General features: G+C 42.4%; 1 protein-coding gene across 1 annotated transcript in view; it reads right to left on the minus strand.

Annotated features, from left to right (window-relative positions):
- The window catches only part of gli2a (GLI family zinc finger 2a), an 82,687-nt gene extending 64,014 nt beyond the window's left edge, over positions 1 to 18,673 (minus strand). Inside the window, exons 1-2 of the mRNA XM_004563100.4 lie at positions 18,191 to 18,673; positions 1,120 to 1,259 (exon numbers count right to left, since the gene is read on the minus strand). Of these exons, the coding sequence (XP_004563157.2) occupies positions 1,120 to 1,234 (115 nt within the window). The 5' untranslated portion in view covers positions 1,235 to 1,259; positions 18,191 to 18,673. The remainder of the gene's footprint in view (positions 1 to 1,119; positions 1,260 to 18,190) is intronic.
- Positions 18,674 to 20,696: the final 2,023 nt, after the last annotated feature.

Here is a 20,696-nt window from a genome sequence, read left to right on the forward strand (position 1 = left end):
AAATTGAAAGCAAAAGCCTTAAAACTATCTAATGACATACTAATGTCCTACTTTAAAGGTTCCCCTGTGTGACAAAGTGAGCTTTGTGATGCCAGGGCATCAGGCACTTCATTAAACAGTAAAACAACTTGAATTCGCTGCAGTGGCCTCTCACTTGATGCCAGAGCATCTTTCTGAGGGGGTTCAGTGTCCACCAGCCGGCGTTAGTAATTTATAACACTTGTACCTCAGAGGCCCCAACAAGGTCCTCCAACCTCGTTATGATGAGTTTTCATCACACACTCACTAATGAAAACATGAGCTCTCATCTTTTAATTATGAGACGAAGTCTTGGACACCCAGCACCCTCACTGTTACCTCACAAGCACAAATAACCCCTGATGGTTGCAGCCTGCTGCTTTTCAATGGGGCAAGGTTATGAAAATTCAACCCCCACAGTGGTCACAACTGTGTAAACGACTGAATAATTCATGTTATGGCAAGTGCAATATTTTCTTATCGCTGGTTTGAAAAACTTTTGGACCCTTTGTGGAGGTGCCAGAGAGGACGCACTGAAACGCCCTAGTTTCTCACCACGCATCCCTAAACAATTAATGCTCATGGCTCCTCTCGTGGCAGGCCACCAAGCCCATCATTAAGCAGAAATAGCGCTAACGCCACAATGTCATACGACATCTTGTTAGCATTTCAAAGGTGCTTCCCTCCTCCCTCCTCTTTATCCACGGCCTCTGATACACCATGTCGTCCACTGCTGTGCCAGCCTTTTTTAGTAATTCATGAAATTTACACTCGGGAGGTGAGAACAAGGTCTTTCGACCTCATTATAACATTTTTTCATCACTCATTCTCTGACATCTCTGAAACACGCAGCCCCCATCTTTGAGCATTTTCATGTGCCACCCAACTACTTAGTGAGCAGCAGTTCACTGCAGTGCAGAGTGCAGAAACCTAAAGACAAAGGTCCAGATTCTGGTGTTTGAAGGCGCCAAAGAGAAGCTGATTTTTTTTTTTTTTTTAACAAATTACTTTGACAAGTATTATGTCAAAGCTCTAATCTGTCATCTCTTCTGCTGTACTTCCACCTTACAATGAGGAAAGAGCAAACGGATACGGATGTACCTCTGGTCAGAGTGGTGGGCGAGGGTTTCTTCGGGAGTTCTGAGAAGCTGCTTCCATCCAGACCAGAACTCTTACACTCCTTCTTGTCAGTTGCTGTTGGAGCTGAAGTTTCCATGCTGCTCTTCAATTTCTGTCACAAGCTGCAGAGGCAAGACACACATAAGAACATAAGGTCAAAAAACTGATCAAGGAAAACATCATGTGGTGAAGGAAGTACTGTGCTGAACTCAAAGTCCTGCAGAAGCAAAAACAGCGTAATAATAATAATAATAATAATAATAATACAGAAAAGTCAGACAGTTGTATTAATGTATTGTAGTAATGTATTAGTGTTCTGTCATTCTGGGAAATCAACTCAAAACATTTTTTTTCTTGCATTGAAAAATATTTAAACATTGTCCTTTTCTTCTAACGAGCGAAAAAGATACTCATCATTCTCACATCTAGCACACCAGTTCTCAAACTTTTTCTTGCATGCCCCTCTTCAGAAACTCAAACTAATTCCCACTTTACAGTCCACATTTATCTTCAATTATTAACATGAATAGTAACAAAAAAATAAAAGCAAAGAACAAAAAACTGACCCCTTACAGTGGGTCAAATACCCCAACAGAGGGTCCCACCCCACAGTTTGAGAACCACTAGACTAACAAAAACAGAGCTAAGTTTAACAGAGCACAAATGTTTCCATTCACAAGCCAAACAAATTTCAACAATCTTTAAGCTACAAAATAGAATTTAAGTTGGAAAAAGACCCAACATTAAAATCTGGAGATTGTAGAATTGCACAGTTGGGCTTTCAGGAAGCCAAACATTAAATAAGTAAATTACTCTCAGCAATTACTGCTGACATAACAGACGGCACAGGAAGCAAGAGAGGTGAATTTTTTTTCATACTGAACTAACAAAAACTGTCTTGCTATAGTGTGTTTGTAGCATATCTCCATAGGTGTGCATATGTGTTTATTGGGCCAGTGTAACCGAAAAGCCTTGAACACACACACACACACCCTCAGGTTTCTCAGTTTGATGTAATGAGTTCATGGAGCCCCTTCTGTTCCAATTGTAAATGTGAGTGGCCCTCAGCGCTGAGGTTTTAGCCTCACGCACTGTGTCAATACCTCCTCATGTCTGTGTGAAAGGCTCGATGACTTGGCAACCTGCCACTTGTTTGACTTGGTGGGACCTACAAGATCATCCTCTGCTGAGAGCAAATAAGACCCAGTCTCTCCATCCACCTCCCCCACCAGCCCCCCACCACCGGGCTGGCCTAGAAGGGAAAAGTCATTCTGGCTAGCTTGTGGTCGTTGCTCTTCCACATGCTTTCAGACACTGGTGAGAAAACGTTTGTCACAATGCTGGAAAGACAAGAGAATGAACAACTGCATGTAATCACAGGGGGGTGTTGGGTCTGCAGGTTTCTGTCCTCTCCTCACACCTGTTTGCAGCTAGCTGATTAAAACAACCTCAGATCTTATAAACCAAATGTGTTTATGACCTAATATGTGCCCAAAGAACACAAACAACATCCAGAGGATATTAATTGTTGCTTATATACGAGAAACAAATGTGATTTTTGGCTGCAAAGAAACCACAAAATAATTCAGTTATACAGCACCTATCCACAACAACACCCGGCTCACTTTGTGTTAGGGAGGGTCACCTGATCCATCCCAAACTATAAGCTTTTTTAGAAAGCTTATATCTTAAAGTTTGAAGTCTAATCTTAAAAGCAGAGAGGGTGTCTGTCTCCTGAATCCAAACTGGGAGCTGGTTCAACAGAAGAGAGGCCTGATAGCTGAAGTCTCTAACGCCCATTCTACTTTTAGAATCTCAAGGAACCACAACTAAGCCAGTGCTCTGTTGGGATTATATGATACTGTGAGGTCTTCAAGACAAGATGGGGCCTAATCAAGAGGAGAAGTATTTTAAAATTCAATTCTGGATTTTAAATTGCGCCAAAAAAGAGACGTTAATATAGAAGAACACGGATCTCTCTTTCTAGTCCCAGTTAGTTGTCTCATTGTGTATTTTGGATCGACTGAAGGCTTTTCAGGGAGCTTTCAGAGCAGCCTGATGATAATAAATTACATTAGTGGAGCCTATGTTGTAACATATTAAAACACGGGATGGTGTGACACCAGGTAAATACACAATTAGGAATGTGGAGAATGATACTGTCATTCAAATGGAAACCTAATTGCTCAGTGATCTGGTTCCTACCAGGCAAACGTGTGAAGCGTTGTTTTCGGTTTCATGTGGATTTCCAACATGTCATGCTTTATTGTGAGGTGTGCGTACTAGCAGCCATGTCTGTTACCCTTCGGAGGTGCCAGTCGCCTGTCAGTGAGCCAATGTAAGCCGATTAGAGGTGGGCGACTAACAGGTTTAGGCTACATCTGTTTCTTTTTTTCTGCTGCCAAAAATGTCGCTGAGCTCGCCAGCGAGCCATCTCGTCTCTGAGAAGTCCGTCACTCTGACATCACCTTAGTGATAGAATCTAATTTGCTCTTTCATGGGCCTTTATCGTATTTAGAGTTGGCCAAAAAGCCGACTAGTTTTTGGTGGTGATCCCTGTTGGCTCGGATAAGATGTGCCCATGAACAGACCAGAGCTCGGAGCAACCGTGTTCGCCTTTCAAGCAGCCTGACTGAGAATCCTCCCCTTAACATTGCCGCCTGATGAACATCTGGCATCGCATTAATGCTTTTACAGCAAGCCAACTATTTGGTTTCCAGTTGCCTCTGAACCTCGAGCCAATACTTAGATTAAGAGGGGTTTGGGGGTGCAAACACCTTTAAAGGTCGTTTAGCAAGAAACGAATAAATAAAAAAACAGGTGCAAAAACTGTCAATAACTGGAAAATTTGAGCACATTTTTGAAAAAGTGGCCCCAACTTCACCCTCACTCATCCTTCCTTAATACCTTGGAGCTGTTACATTACACCCTCCACCCCCCTTAACCAATCTCTCCCTACAGGCAAGACCCTGTTGCCCCCAATGACAGGGGAGCCCAGTTCTGACGGGCTGGTACAGGTGTCAGGAACTAAGCGGACAGATGGCAGGGGCCAAAGGCGAACAAACAACAAGGGTGCACTTCTTTACTCATCTTCTGGTTGGCTGGGCAGCCTGTCGCAGGACGAGCAGCGTCCCCCCCCCCCCATCCACCCTCTGGTGTCATGTGACCACAGGCTCAGAGACTTCAGAGGGCAGAGCAGGCATCTGATTGAGTCTTCTTTTTTTATGTTACACCTGAGCAGAACCCAGGCTTTTAAATTTATCTGGTCTCTTACAGGACGGTCACTGGAGGCGATGCTCTACAGACGGCCTCAAAATTCTGATGATCGAATGATTTCCTGGAAGTGCAGAGCTAAAAACACCACAGCAATGTCAGTCTAACAACAAAATCCCAAAACAAGACTTACGCAGATTGCAGTTCTAAATGATTTATTTTGTTCATCTGAATGCAAAGCTGCTTTTCTTTGCCTGTGGTTAAGGCCAGACTAACCATATCCGAAACCTTAAGCTTCACTTTCATCTTTGTTCTTGCTCCTTCCTGCCACAAAAAACTGGATGATTTTCCCCACTTTAGTGAATTATCTTGCAAACATTCAAAACTGCTATTTAGAAGTGAGCACAGACACAAAGAAACATCTTATATTTATTTAATTACCCAAATCCTTCCTTTCCTGTCACATGCAGTCTGCTGAACATATTCTAGATTTATAATAAATTATTGTATTTGATGATTCATAGAAAAGGAGTAGTTTATAGGAGAGATTGCACATCTTGATTTTCCTTCCCCAGGACTTTGCTACGATGGACGGTCCAGGCGTGCCAGTAACCGCACAAGGCACCGGAAAAAGACTGAGGTAATGGGGAGTTGTCACTGATATGTTTTCTGCTTCGAGGCTTAACCTCTTAAGATCCATCAGGTCACCTAGGATTAGTGTTCAGTTGATGTCCCCCCATTTTCATTGACGTTTTGCCTGTTTGGAAGATCAAATGGAAAACTTTAACACAAAAAAACTAACCCCAAAATGTCTAACACCTCATTTGAAATGTATCATCTTCTACTTTATATATTTTTAAAAAAAAGGCTATTCAGCATGTGGCTAAAACCAAACCAAGCCCTAGATGAGCTGCCAGTGACCTAAGATCATAGGAGAGCCATATCATTCCATTTATTTCTGAGCAAAATCATTTGTTGTGGGAGCAACGATGAAAGCAGTAGTGAGAAAAATCGCCTGCTTAATGAATTTGCTCTTCACGTCAGGATTGATTTTCCCCTGGTCTCGCCTGCTTTTGTCTGAACTCCTCTTCCGCTCTCTGTTAATTTACCTTCTGCCCCCTTCGTCTCAGACGTGCAGGACTTTTGTTATGAGACCCGGTGTGTGTTTTTCTTAGCGCCTCGTTCAGTTTCAAGTGTTCCTCTCCTCCACTACCGTTCAACAGCTCCCCTTTCACCAACACTGAAAGGAATGCAAACACACATCAAAAGAGGCCCTCTCATTCTGAAGATTTCCAGGCTTTGCTCTTCTTACTTTCTTCCTTCCTATCTTTCAGTGAATGCGATCCGTATGCTGGTAGGCTCTCTTTCCTGGCAGCGCGCACACACACACAGTCAGTTTCTCACACCAACTGCTGTCCCACACTCTGCTCACTTGGCAAACAAGGGACAGACGGATAAGTGAGGTCTCCAGCCCCTATGCCACCTGCAGACCTCTCTGCTCGGGTTTCTGACGGTGACACTCATGCAGGTTAACAAAACAACTAAAATGAGCCAAAATATGGTTTTGTTTTACATATTTTTGGATCTTCATCACACATTTTGTTTTGGAGCCATGATTAAGATGAAAGACTTTTGATCTTTTTTTTGAGGTATTGTAGACTTTGGATTGTATACTACTCTTCATATTTTCTTATTTGTCACCTTTAACATCTTTAACCCTTATGAGTACCTCCTGATCTGCCATCTTTTTGGTTCAGATTTGGTTACATTTAGGTGACTAAGCCTATTAGATTAAAGTTGTCCTATGACAGGGATAATTCACATAAGCTGAAAAAACTGCTAAACCATTAAGTTTGCTTAACTAAAAGTCAGCTCTATAGCGTGACCAGCGGTGGATAACACTTTTATTTCTTGTTACAGGGACGGTGTCCCACATTTGTATTTGCTCTACTTTATAGAAGTCAGAATACTTGGCTCTAACAAGAAACATGCCGCTCAAAAAGAGACCTGCAGATGTACAGATGCATTCCTATTGAAACCTAAAGATGGTTACCAGACAGAACAGCAGCTCAAATAACGGCTGAACAACTACTGAGACACAAAATGGGAAAACATGGGTGAAGGAAGGCTATTTTATAAGAATCTTTCACGTATGCTTACTGTATTTACTTAATAGTCAATCTGGGGGGAAAAAAAGAATCCATTTGTTTTTTAGTTATTACCTTTTTGACCAATCTATATTCTGCATAGTTTGTTAATTACATTACATATAACCTCTTACCATATTACGGTGTTTCACATTGTCCCACCCACATTTGGTTTGTTGGAATCTGATCACCACACACACCGTATGCTAGCATGCTTCAATAAGGCTGGCTAGCTTGGATCGAACTCACAATCTTTTAAAATGCAGTGACACACAATGACCACTAAACCATCTAACTGATGCCTTGATAATTGTATAATTTATATTTTTACTTATTTACTCTCCGTAGGAACAGAATAAGTTTCATGTTATTTTTAGGTTACGTAGGAATTCTTCAGCTGTCAGATCTAATTTACAGGTAGACAGGTGTACGGTGCACGGAGGGGAAGTGCTGGTGACAGGTTCACCGCAAGTTTCTTTTTTTTTTACTGTGCTTTTGTTGCATCCCCTGCGTATTCAGAGAGCTCACGGCAAAATGTGGACATAAAAACATATGGTTTCCCCCTCTCATGGCCAGCTCTAACCACCTTGGCTGGACTTTCTCCTTGACTCTGTGACAGTTTCATAAGTAACCTTTAATTTAACTTCCCAGATGTTCTCTCCATGAGAGCATTTTTCACTTACCAAATGCTTCCTTCCTGAGACTATTCAGCTCATTTTTGGTCTTGGCTGCAACACTACCTAACAGTAAAATGGCAGTACTTTTTAAACCACACTCTAAAACTTTCACCTTTGGTTCACCACATTTGAGACTGTATTCAGGCAAATGTCCATTACTTAACTGTTTTAACTTTTTGATTTCTGCATGTTGTTTTCGGTGCCAGAGTAAAGAACATAGGTCATGGTCATGTGAAAGTAAAGTCATGGGGTAATGACCCACCGTAGATATGCTTGTTAGGTACTAAATCTTGAGATTATGTGGAAAACTTAGAGTTTTTTGACCAGGTATTATACCTTTATAGTCATAATAACCAATACCAATAAAACGGGTCACTCAACTGCGTTGGCCCTCTTTCTCCCAAGAGTTTATTTCACTTGAATTTATAGTTTTGGCTGGGTTTGCAGCCATGGCAGCATGCTGTTTTCAGTGATAAATCTCTAAAAACCCAACAACAGTTCATCATTTAAGAACTAAAAATCCAACATTTCCCTTAAAAGTTGGTGGAGACCGAAGATCAAAGGTAAACAGGATAAGACTGAACTTTGGGATGACCACTGAATGGTAACGTGGCTCAACTGTAGTCCACCATATAAAATTAAAAATATGAAAACATGTCAGAGTTGTTTTTTTCTTTATTCTTCCCCTATGTAGCTACAAATCTGTTACAAATGAAAAAAAAAACTCTTAGGATACAATATTACAAATATTTGACATCATGCAAAATGCAGATGTCTTGTAAAACGGAAGATGTGACCTTGGCACCTTTAAACAAACCCTCAACTCCTTTCATAACACCATAAAACTACTTAATGTGGTTGATGTTGTTGTGGCAAAATCTGTACCCCATCAGTGCAAAACAGTCTGTATCAGACTAGGAATGTTTTTGTTGACAGATGATATGCCAAAATGGACGGCGACTACAAAGACCTTTGGGAAAAGACAAGTTTAGACTAGGACAGGACACATTCTCCATGGGTGAATCACTTCTGTGCGGAGAAATGTCTCCCTTTGAGGATTTGAAGCTCAGGTCTGAAGGATCATGAAAGCAGTTGAGACGTGAGAGGCCTGACAGTAGCACGTTATCCATTAGTTTGATTCAGAGGTCGAAATTACCACAGGCTGCCTCACATGTATAGCTTCAGGTCAGCCAAGCAGAAAGGAGACGATTGCCACAATATGCTTTCTCATTGCCAGGGTGAAGGTTGTTTTAAGGGTTAAGCACTTAGCTTGGCTGAGCTACTTTAAGATCTTTGCTTTAAGAGCAATTTAACGTGCAGTGAATCAAAGGAAGCCTGCAAATAATTTCTTATATCAATTAAAACCACTATGGCTCATATGTGTGAGCCCTGTTTTCAATCACAGGCATGTAAATCGGGGATTACTGAACTATTTTCTCCATTGCATTCCATGTTTGTATGAATCTACTATCCATTCCAAATGTTTACAATGTGCACAACACACTGGGGGAACCAAATCCCTCACCAAAGACCAAGTATCCAGTGGATTGCAGATCATACAGAGTAATGAGAAGCTAACAACTGATGTAATATAAAAGGCATCTAAAACAGCAGAGAGAAAAAAGCCCTGTGGATGAGTTCTTACTCCACCCCTGAACCTGACCTTTCCTTCTAGTAAAGGCAATATCCTGTGGTTGATCTCTTTGTCTCTCTCAACCAACAGAAAACAGATGTGGAGCTCGTGGCCTATATAGTACACGGTCACCAGCTGGAGGGGAAGATATATGAATGTGATTATTATTATTTTTTTTTTTTGTAATGGTCCTAACACTGTCAAAGGCACAAAAAAAAAAAAAGAGTTTGGCGCAAATTTAGGTGTCACTCACATTCTTACATTTTCTTCCTGTTAAAAGAGAGTTTTTCTTTCCCACTGTCACCAAATGCATTCTCAAAGTCAGCCTTTGATCGCTGGGGTTTTCACCATATTATTTTATAAAATATATAGTATGTAAAACACCTTGAGGTGACTGCTGTTGTGATTTGGCGCTATATTAAAAAACTGAATTGAATTGTTTTGATCTCTATTGAATGATTACATGAAAAAGGGACAAAAAAAATATTTGCCACGCATTCTTCTGCTGTGTAACCTTACACCTTAGCTGCAAAGTGGGAATGCTTTTATTTTTGCAAGTATTCACTTTTTTGCAAGAAGAAATGTCACAGGACTGCCGAATTTATCACAATTCACGGAACAACTATGCCCGCGCCAAACTTCACAGCAAGTTGTTTTTTTTTTAACATTTTCAAGTTATTTTAGCCAGTGTGGCCCCACCACGCTGGTCTACAACAAGCATGCAAATCATTAATCAAACCATTAACTGATAAGCTGACGAGTTAGAAAGTTCTCATTGCTTGCATATCTCAGCTGAATGAAGCTGAGCTGAGTCTGTATCCATGTAATGTGTGTTTTAAGTCCCAGCTGTCACTGGTGCCACCATGCACACTGCTGAGTCGTGCCTCCCTCTCTGAAGCATTTGGCCGGGGGCCATTCATCCTAAACGTGCTGTTAGCACTCACTCTCGACCACTCCAGCTGTCACTGACCTCGACCACGACATCAGCTAAACTGCCACTCTGCACGTCTGTGTTCGGACGCTCCAACGAGCCAATGTTGGCATTTGCTACACTCAGGTTTCACTGTGGTGCAGCTTCCACGTCGTTGTGGTGAGTTTAGTAGAAGTGTCTGATAGCTGACAGTCTGCATGTGTCTGCATCGGCCACTCATGCCAGCTGCTGCCAATTCACAGTCAAAGCTTTAGTCACAGCAGAGGGACTCCCATTGAAGTTTGCTGTGCATGTGTGTTTATGCAGGCATCCAAAGCAGCTGTCAAAGCGCATCTTCAGATGAGATCCTAGTTGACCAGTAACAGTTATCAGGACCTAAAGTGCATTTTAATTTTTAATTTTAAATTTTTCACTAAAACTAATAATTACACCATTAGCTGCTAATTTCCACACTCCCAGTTTGTATTGCAGACTTTCAGTTAGTTACTCAGACATCTCTTCTGCTCCAGAAAGAGCCTCAAAACTTTCCAAGAAGCTGAGAAGCTGAGCTGTGGTTCTCGATTGATCCTTATGTGTAGAAATGGTAGACCGTCCCTTTTCCCGTGTGCTTTTATGTGGCTGCTACAAACTCTAAAAGTACTAAATGTGTAGCTCAAGGTGAGCCAAATGGCACTGTCCTCTAAATGCAAGGATTAGATTTAGTGTTAGAAAAACCACTTTAATGAAGCTGCATTCTTTAACCTAGAGCGTGACCTTCTTATGTCAGGCCCATATGAAAGGTAACATGCGCTTTGCTGTTAAACAACCTTTTTCTGCCGTCTTCACCTGAATTTTTTCACCCTGGAATCCACTGCTGCCCTGCGACCATGTTTTGGCATTACCGAGTTCACGCTCAGAGCAGCCTGACATTACAGAAGTTTTGCATGTGAAACAAATTAGAACAAAAATGGGCCCTGAAGATAACACGGCGAGGTTTTCATCCTACTTTCTCTCTAATGAGCTGATTACAAAACACAAGCAGACCTCTTTTTGGACCCAAGCCACAGAGAGAGAGGAGAGGATGGCAGCAACAGAAACGCCATGAGGGAGGAGGGGGAAGGTTTGGAGGAACTTGCTGAAGACAACCACATGTCTCTATATCCTAGCTCAACTCTGAGCTCCGACTCTTGTCTCCGGCTTCTATCTGAGAGGAGACTGTGGCCTGGCACTGAGTCAGCGTGATGTGGAATCTAATATTTCCCATCATATGGAAATGTAAGAAAAGGAGCCCAGCTGCCCTGCCCTTAAGGCTGCGTTGACTTTGTAGCTATGGGAGGGCCTGGTGTAAATCACAACTTACAAACTCCCTGCCCTCTCCCCTTCCCAACACAAACCCCAGAGTTAGGAGCACAAACAGATCCCCCTCCTCTCTCTCTTTGAGCACGATGGCTGCATTTTGCTGCGAGTGGCCTCTGCGCAAACCCCGATCTCTGCCTCTGCATCAGATTAGGGCCAACGGCAAACAACACAGACAATACTGCATTGTCTGTTAGCCTGTGTCAGTCTATCTCACAGCTCTCCACCACACAGAAAAAAGCCTGCTGGGTGTTTAATGAGGAAGTGACAATGATACAGTGAAGGGAAATCAGAAATCCTCCTCATCAATGGCACTAACAGCTGATTCCACAGCCAGTCAGGGGGGCAACATGGACTGAAGAAAGCATGCATGAGCTTGGAAACATTACTCTGCCTTCCCATGTGGTTTCCATTTGTTCACAATAAACAGGACACCATCATCACTTTCTACAGACTCAAATATTTTGGGAAGACAGTTCGACTTAGTCTAAAGATGTGAAGTTCAATCTTTAACCTTTTTTTATTTACAATACGCACAATATGAGAATGCAAATGTCCAATTTTAGTCTGGATATTAAACACCTTGACAACATTTGATTGTGCCCGTGTAAAAAAAACTATTTCCTAAAGTGTGAACAGGTCAAAGGTCGACTATTTCTCTGTGCTGTGTGCTACATTTAATAAAAAGCAACTGTGGACAATATCTGAAGCTGATTCTCTGTAAGGGCTACATGTGCAGAAGAGTGCAGTGCAGTTTAGGTGCCAACTTTCTGTTTACATCTATAAATGCTAGCTACAACAGGAAGTGACCATATCTGAATGAAGTGGTAAGTTTTCACCTGATCATCGCTGAAATGCTTTGCAGTCTGCCTCTGTAGACTGTATGGGAGCATACAGACACAGTTTAATAAAATTCTAGAATTTCACTGGAGCTTGGACTTCTTTGATATCAGTTAGTACAAATAACCGCACAGCAGCCATATTATTGGTCCGATAATTTCATTAAAAATGCGTCAAAAGGCTCAGGCAGCATAAACACAATCCAGAGGTCCAGGTCAGGGACGAGGTGAAGCCTAGCAGACAGCTATCAACTACAGCCATCTGTCAGTCAAAGAGACCACGCCCCCTAATGATGCAAAATATGCAAAACAATTTAAACAGGTGAGTTAAAAATATCACACAATTAAAGCTGTTGCGAAGGGGAAAATTAGCTATAGAGACGGAAAATAATTTGTTGCTCTCATGTGAAGTTGGACATCACATGGACGTCTATGGGCACTAACAGACTGCTGGAGCCTCAAGTGGATGTTAAAGGAACTGCACCTGTTGCTGTTTCCATGTTGGTTTTATTTTTCAGCTCTTGAGGTTACTGCTTGTAGCTGATACAGGCTAATAATGTCTGGTAATCTACCATTTTTCTAACGGTCCAAGCCAGAGACAAACACTTCATCACTTAGTCACAGGACTAAATTAAAAATATTCAGTGTTCGGCTTAAAAAAAACATCCAACCTGTCACTTTCCTTTGTCCACAGAGTTTATCTTGCGGTGAGATAATAGAATAAGTTTCACCACCCCACCCCCCCTCCCTCCCTTCCTGCAAATGAACTGACCTGTGGTGACCTGGGTAGGGTTTCCCCGCAAGACCCCCGCTCTGTGACCACCATTGTTCCTTTGTAAGCTGATAGACAATGATGATGTTAGACCTGAAACACTTTTGGGAAACCAGGCTTGAGATGAGTCAGTGGAGAAGCGTCTGTGAAGAGTTTGACCGGGCTGTGTGTTTGTCCACCGCTGCTGCTGATGACACATCGTGCATCACACCAAGTACAGTGTATACAAGAGTGGATGTGTTTAAGTTTTCCTCCCTCTTTGGAGAGTCTCGAGCTGGCTGAGGTAGAATTACATGACAGAGGAAGGCGATCGTTAGACCCTCAGTTTGGCTCAGTTTCCCTGAAACAACTTATTTCCGCCGCAATCGTGTTGAAGATGAAGGAGAAAGGCTGCAGTGATTGACGAGGTCAATCGGCCTGTAATGAGCTTGTCAGTTATTTTACTGCACAGCCCTTAAAACGGCTTGTTAAAACTACATTATCCTGCATTTTCACATGTGTTCTCACAGGCCATGTGTGCTCCTTTTGAATGTGGCGTGACCTCTGTTTCTGTGCCGGGATTCGAGTGGCCACTCGTACCCGCTCTAGTGTAAAGAGGACGAAGCCCAGCCCGGATATGATGTGAGCCTCTTTAACCTCACGCACTTGAGTCAGAATTGAACGGGACGCCTCGAGGGGAGAGAAACAACAAGTGTTAAAACAAGCGGGGATTGTCCTGCGCCGCCCGCCATGCCAGAAGCAAAGGAGACGGGATTGAGTGAAGGGCTCTACACATGAATGTAAGCGGCCATCTCTCTCTTTCGCTCGCACACTTTCCCCTCCGTCTGAAGTGCAGGCTGACTGTGAAAGATGGCGGTTGCACGCCGCCTTTTACTGCCGCTCTAAACGCCCATTAAAGTCTCATCAATTCATCCCTGTACATTTTAGTCCTCAGCACACCTCCCCACCCCGTCTGTCTGTGTGCTGCGGGTCTCACAGTGAGTCTCATCATCACCAAATCAGAGTGTCTAACAGATTTCATTAATACAATATCAGATATTTCTCACTTGGTCCACATGTCAGCTTTGAGCTACACATTTCATTATGTTTTATTTTCTAAATCATAATCATTAACTTCGGGTTCAGCAAATTGAAATAAAACAAACCAAATTAATTATTTTACAGCATTTTTTTGTGATGGTGAAAATCAGTCGTTATATATTTAATCCCTGCATACAAACCTATACTAACACACAAACACACATCTTGCTCTGTAAGGGGTGTGTGATCGCACTTATCATCCCCTCAATAATGTGAATATTTAACAATTATGTTTTTTTGTCTTTTAAAAGAGAAAGAGAAACTGATAATGAAACTGATGATATCACGTTTTCTATATTTTTAAAAAAGCACAATGGCCGTGACAGACGTGAAGACAGAATTGTGAGTTTCCTGATCTTTTTGACCCCTCAAATTTCAAGTCAAAACCCTTTTTTTAAAAAGCACACCACACAGCGTGAAAAAGAGGGAGAAATAAAACCATAACAGCCACGTCGATATGATAAGCAGAAGAACTCAAAGAAAATATATAAGTAGAAATGGCATAAAAAAAACCCATTAAAGACTCAGAATGGACAAAAATCCTGAGACACCACAGCCTGAAGTGAAAACAAATTAAAACAGAAAGTAATCTTAAGTTGTCAGTTATGGGACTCTCACAGAGACGGTCGCTTCAGGTTTTAAGGCGTGCTCAGAGAAGATTTTAGCAGGATAACTAAAAGCTGGTTTCAAACCGAGCTTCTCCAGAACCTTACAGAGCATCATGCGTGCTGCCTCCTCCACGCTCTGTTCAGGCAGATCACTCACCTAAAGCACATGGAGTGTGAATGCATCTGAAGCTGAGTATTTCCTGCTTTACGCTCAGACTGGTCGATTATTCAAATATTAAAATTTCACTTAGATTTGTCTTCCAATCATAATGAAAATCAATCAATCAAATCAATTTTCTCTTTAAAGATTCAATCTTTTTTGTGCACCTTAGCGCACCTACAGTAGTGTGCTTTCACCTCTCCCTAAAAGCTTAAATCTAATCACTGTTTAGTTCAGCTCAAGCCAAGATGGTTTAAAACACCCTTTGGTCAATGAGATCAACAAGAAATAAAAGTTTTAGAAGGAAGGATGTTGTCTGCAGCAGATTAGGTTTTAGCTTCAGCTCTTAAATTTTAGGTTCTTGGGCCTAAAGTTCAATTTAAAAATTTGAACTTGAACTGAAACTATCTCACCCTGACTCGGTCCAAAATTAATGTCTGAAAAACAACTTTGCAAAGCTGAGCAGGGACAACATGACTCACGGTTTTCTATTTACATTTAGTTCATCAGTCAGGGAAAAGAGCTGCAGCTGGTGACGGACTGCCTGTCAGGAGCCTGGAGGACATTTCCCGGTAGCCCGAGGCTCATTTTGGCTCGCTACAAACTCGAACGGTAATAAAGCAACAGGCAGGCAGGAGTTAACAGGCCTTTCACGACCGACTCATCAAGATCGACTCCCGCTCTCGCACACAGACTCTCTCACTACCATGTCCACGACGCTCAGGCGTGCACATGCTTCTGCTCCTCTGCCAGTAATGTTTAAGTTTTTCAAAAGAAAATGAAGGGAGGAGGAGGAGAGAGAGGAAAGAAGAAGAAGAAGATGAAAAAGGCCCAAAGATGCAGTTACAAACTGAAATGACAGTCTGAGGCCAGCTCAGTGAAAACAGGAGCAAAAACACACACACACTCTGAATATATGGGTGTCGTTCTCAACTATTTTTCATAATCCTTTAATATAATCATTTAGCTCACTTTTGTATTTTCATCTGCTTTTAAAAATAAAATAAAATCAAGTAATTGTTTTGTGTCGATTAGCTAATATCGCCAGATTCCTCTTGACTCTTTTTATTGGTGCCTCCACAGCCTTGGAATTGAGTTTTCTAATCCACATAACTTTCCAAAAGAGGTGTCTAGTGCCTGTTTGATCAGCATACTGTTATTACATATCATATGCTGTAACAGCGAAAAACAACATTTTTGAAATATTGTCATTTTAGAAAATGTGACATGTATTGAAGTATTGATTTATTAACACTCACAATACAGCCTTTCCCTGGAACTCCCTGCACTTGTTTTTTTTTCAGTGCAGATCGGGGGGGACAAAAGGCATAATAAACATAAAGATGAATTGGACACCTATTTTTTTTTCCATGTCCCAATTCCCATGGCTATTCTAAAAATTGTAGCCTAAATGGAGTCAGATTGTCAGCCTAAATTGCTTTTTCATTATTTATTTTTCTTCTGCCGATCTACCACCAACAGCCAAGCATCCACGCATTCATCTTCTGGAGGTTCTGTACACTTTCTGGATTATAATCTGGATTACAATCAACTAACTGAAGTGATTGAAGGCACATATTCAAAGATTTGATGGCCAAGTGCTCATCAGTATGTCTGCAAAGTGTTGTCTGACGCTCCCTGCAGCAGTTCAGGGGTTTACACGGCACTTAAGGGAGCAAGCAGCAGCTATCCTTCATCCACAGCAGCTAAATTCCAGTGCAAACATTTTTCCGCTCAACCACAGAGGCCTCAGAAGCCCCCCACACACACACACCCCCTCCCACAGCTACTGCATCCCGACGCTGGCTGCACTTTATGCCATCACGAGGTGACAGGCCGCTGAATGGCTTCATTGGTACAGTGCAGACTGTGAGAGGCATTCTCTCTCTGTCTTTCAACTTTTGAGTTTACTCAGCAGGAGTGAGCGGTTGTGGTGTTGGAGAAGGAGGAGGAGGAGGGTGGTGGTGGTATAGGGGTGCTCCTCCCCCTCCTCAGAGTCACTTCACCCTCCAAACCCTCCTTTCTGCCCCTGTACGCTAGACTTCATCGGTATTTGCTTTAAAAAAAAGAAAAAAGAAAAAAGAAAAGTACCCCCTCCTCCTCTTCTTCTTCTTCCAACACACACACCTACGCACACACACACACACACACACACATTGACTCCTTTACCAGTATGTGGTTCATTAAATTTTCTGCAGACTTCCAAAAAAGACACACACACACACACACACACACACACACACACACACACACACACACACACACACACACACACACACACACACACACACACGTGTTTAGATAGATGTGCTGTGGGGGAGATATCACACACACACACACACACACATACACACACAAAACAAAACAAAACAAAACAAAAAACAAGAAGCAGATCAATAAAATAGGGCCTGTGTGAAATGGGGGGCTTCAGCAGCACACGGGGGCTGCAGAGATGAAAGTGACATGGCCACTATAGGGTCTATGAACGGCACAGAGCGGAGCCCCCAAACTGAGGCTGAATGAGCTGAATAGGCTCATCCATTCTTCCCTCCTTTCACTCTCCATAGGCCTGAACTGTTGGAACTCTTCATTCCTCACAATGGCCAAACGCACTAAAACTTTTTCTTTTTTCTTCTCATGCAAATCACCTCAGCCCTGACCGCCAGTGTCATCATGTGCAGCAAAAAAACACACATGAACCTTCTCAGTTTTTAAAAAAGGATCACAAATGCTGCCATCATCTGAACCTTTAAAAAAATCAAAAAATTCTTCAGAAAAAGCTTCATTTTGGCCTTAAAGTCCAAAAAAAATCCCAATTTTCCTAAATCTGTGTCTCATTAACATACAAATAAATAAATAATAATAATAAAGCAGATTTTCAAATGTGACTTAGAAAAATTCCCACCAAAGACGGGGCTTCTTTCCCACTAACATTTAGGCCAAAGCAAGTAAGAAAAAAGGGGGACTCATAAAAGTCCACCCATGACTTTGGAGATCATTAGCAGCGCCTGTTAGATAGGAGGGAAAGCCAACAGCAAATATAGCTGCTAAAGGGCCCCACAAAGGCGTGAAGTGTTTGTTGACTGCTCAGGCTGCAGAGCAAACAGTAAACTTTGAAACTTTCAACAATAAGTACACATCTCCCACAGTCCAAGGCACTGATGTGTCCACCATTCCTCAGCTCACTGTTTGATTTTTGCTCCTTTGTACCATTACAGGATTAAAAAAGTGGAGCGTGTGGCTGACATCAGAATAACTACAATGAAGCAGGAAAAAAATATATATCAAAGGTTATTTTTGCTTGAAATGAAACAAATGAAAAGAAGATAAAAATACTTTGGGTACGTTAGTGCTAAACTGTGAAAAGTGAAGCAGGAGGATTGGCGCCGGGTATTCTGATCACATCTCTTCCCATATGGATCAAGTTGCAGGAGCAAAAATTTTTTGGATTCCTGTGTCAGATAAGTTCAAAGTGCAAATGAGATGTGAAGCTGCCCTAAAAGCTTCATCTGCCGCTGACACGCAAGGCAGCCGAAACAGAGGAAGAAGAGGAGGAGGAGGAGGAACAGCAGTGAAACACTTTCTAACACAAGAGAGGGAAAAAAAACCCAGCAACATTAAAGCGACTCCAGTTAGCATCTGCACGAACTTCTCCTACCTTCACTGACGTCTCTTTTTCTCCTCGAAGCTCTTCCAGCTCCGTGTTTTTGCCGGGGGTGGGGGGTTGAGGACTGTGCCAGGAGTCGAGATTCCCGTAAACTAGAACCGAGCTGGCACCAGCACTGAGCGACGCTCTCCAGGCTGGACGCAAAACTCCATGAACCGAGTTAAGAAAAGTTTGGAAAGCCGCAAAGTTTGCGCGACATTACACTCCTCTCTCTCTCTCGATCGCTCTCTCTCTTTCGTCTCCCGATTCAGAGCGCAGTGTCTAACTTTTTCTTACAATCCATCTTCCTGAAGAGGTGCGCTTGTGCGTGCGTGCTGTGCTGTGCGCGCTCTCAGCTAACTAACCTCATGCTTAAGTTTCTTCCTTGATGCGCGTAAAAGTTTGGAAGCAAACGCGGTTTGTGTGCGTCTCACGGCAGTTGTTGCAGAGACATGCGGTGCTGTTGAGATCTTCAGACTGCTGATCTGTTTTCAATCCGACCCCCCTCCTTCTCTCTCTCTCTGTCTCTCTTCCCCCCCTCACCATCCCTCCTCTCACTCCCCGTGCTCCCTGGTGAGTTGGGCCATTTGCTGCACCAGATGGGCCGGGCTAACTCAATCCAGCAGTTGCAGAAAGCAGGGGGAAAAGTTAGCTTAAGTTTCAGTTATTGCCCGGTTTTTCACAGGCTTCATCTTTAAGCGTGTCTATCTGAGCCGGGTTTAGACTTCACGCTTAAAATGCGCAAATCTGCATCAGCTGAAGCGCTGATGTTGGAAAAGAAATAAGCGCCTGGTAATTTTCCCTTTTGGGAGCAGTGATTTCTTTGAGTGGGTGGACACATTATCAAAGCGCTCTTTTATCATGAACAAACCAAACGCGCATTCAGCAACAGATACATCCACAGCCTGTAGTTCCAGTCACAGCTTGTTGATTTAAAAAGTAGACAACAGGCAATCTTCATAATTCATGCTTTGTTTACTTCCATGTAGGCTTTTTCATCTTGGTTGGAACCTTTTATTGAGCGGTGCAGCGGGGGCAGCACGGTGCGGACAAACGGCATTTATGATGTGATGCATGTACAGTAGATTTCACCTCACATAACCCAGGCAGTGGCAGAGCGTTCAAAGGCTCATTTTGTGGTTCTTTTTTCAAAATATTAGATGTTCTTTTTTAAGGAAAGTGACGATGTGGAAAGAGGAGACAGAAACTGAGGGAAGCCAGGTCCACTCTGCACAAGTGCGCGAAGTTTACTTTTAATCAAATCTGAATTTAGCTGAAGAGTAAAAAGACTGAACTCTAAATCCTGCTTAAGTACAGATTCATGATAAAATAAATAAATAAAAAATACCCATAGTAACCAAAGTTGAAGGCCTCAATCTTAGAATATATACCCCAGCAGATGTTTTTCCATGTGAGCACCACTTTAATGCTGAAGTGCCTCATGGTGAAGCTGATTTACTGACTTTATCAGCCACAAAATGCCAAGGCAGCATCTTATTTGTTAAAAAAAGAGGAACATGGCTCCCATGCAGGTGTCACAAGGTCTCTAAAAATTTTAGATTTACAGAAACATGAATGCAGGACCTAGTGCTTCCCAGTGGAACTTCCCAGTGGGAACTTGGGGAAAGGATGCCAACGTGGCATCCTTTCCCCAAGTTCACACCATGCAGCACCTGACCATCAACATAATGCAAAAGAAAATGAGAACCGTGCTCCAGCTCGCCTCCTCACCTTCCGGTCTTAAGTGAATTTGCGTTTAACACAGGCTTACCAGAAGCTGCAGAGCTCTGTGCATTCTGACTCTTTCACACATGGAGCATGGACAATTTCAGGAGAATCAGTAGTCCTTTTTCACAGGCAGGACATAGTCTTACTACAGTAAGTGCCTGTGTGGTTTAGGTGAAGCTGCCTGATGGAGCGCTTAATGAAACAGGTTATTAGCTGCTTTATTCACACATCAGTGCACAGACTTTATACCAGGTATCTTGCAGGTTAAAGTCTGAAGAACACTCGATCCATCAGCATCGGCCTTGTCAACATTACTAAAAGTCCTGTTTTTAAAAAGCTGGGTGTTGCAGTGAATGTGTGAAAACAGAAATTATATATATAAACTCATCAGTTTCCCCTTTCAAATAAAATATAATAATAACTGAGTTTTCATGTCCTCTCTGCAGTCTGTGCAGACCATCAAGTGAGTTGTTCCCTGTCTCCACCAGTCTGCATTTGGAAATGTCCCCAAGCAAGATACTGAACCCCAAAGCTCCTGATGCATGCTTTGCGTCAGAATGTGAGTGGCAGTTAAAAAGTACTTGAAGTGCAGCGCGTGTGTGAAGTCTGAGTGGATAGTAAGAGTAGAAAAGTGTTACATAAATACCAGTTTACCAATGAGCTGTCCCCACTCATGACACAGTCACATACAACACTGCACAAATGTCTTGAGCTGTCACTCATTTCTTCATATTTCACTCAGAAAATGGAAAATAAGTCCAGCAGTTTATCGCATGCTTATATGTTTGTA

This window comes from Maylandia zebra, linkage group LG16, assembly GCF_041146795.1.
Source record: "Maylandia zebra isolate NMK-2024a linkage group LG16, Mzebra_GT3a, whole genome shotgun sequence".
NCBI lineage: Eukaryota > Metazoa > Chordata > Actinopteri > Cichliformes > Cichlidae > Maylandia > Maylandia zebra.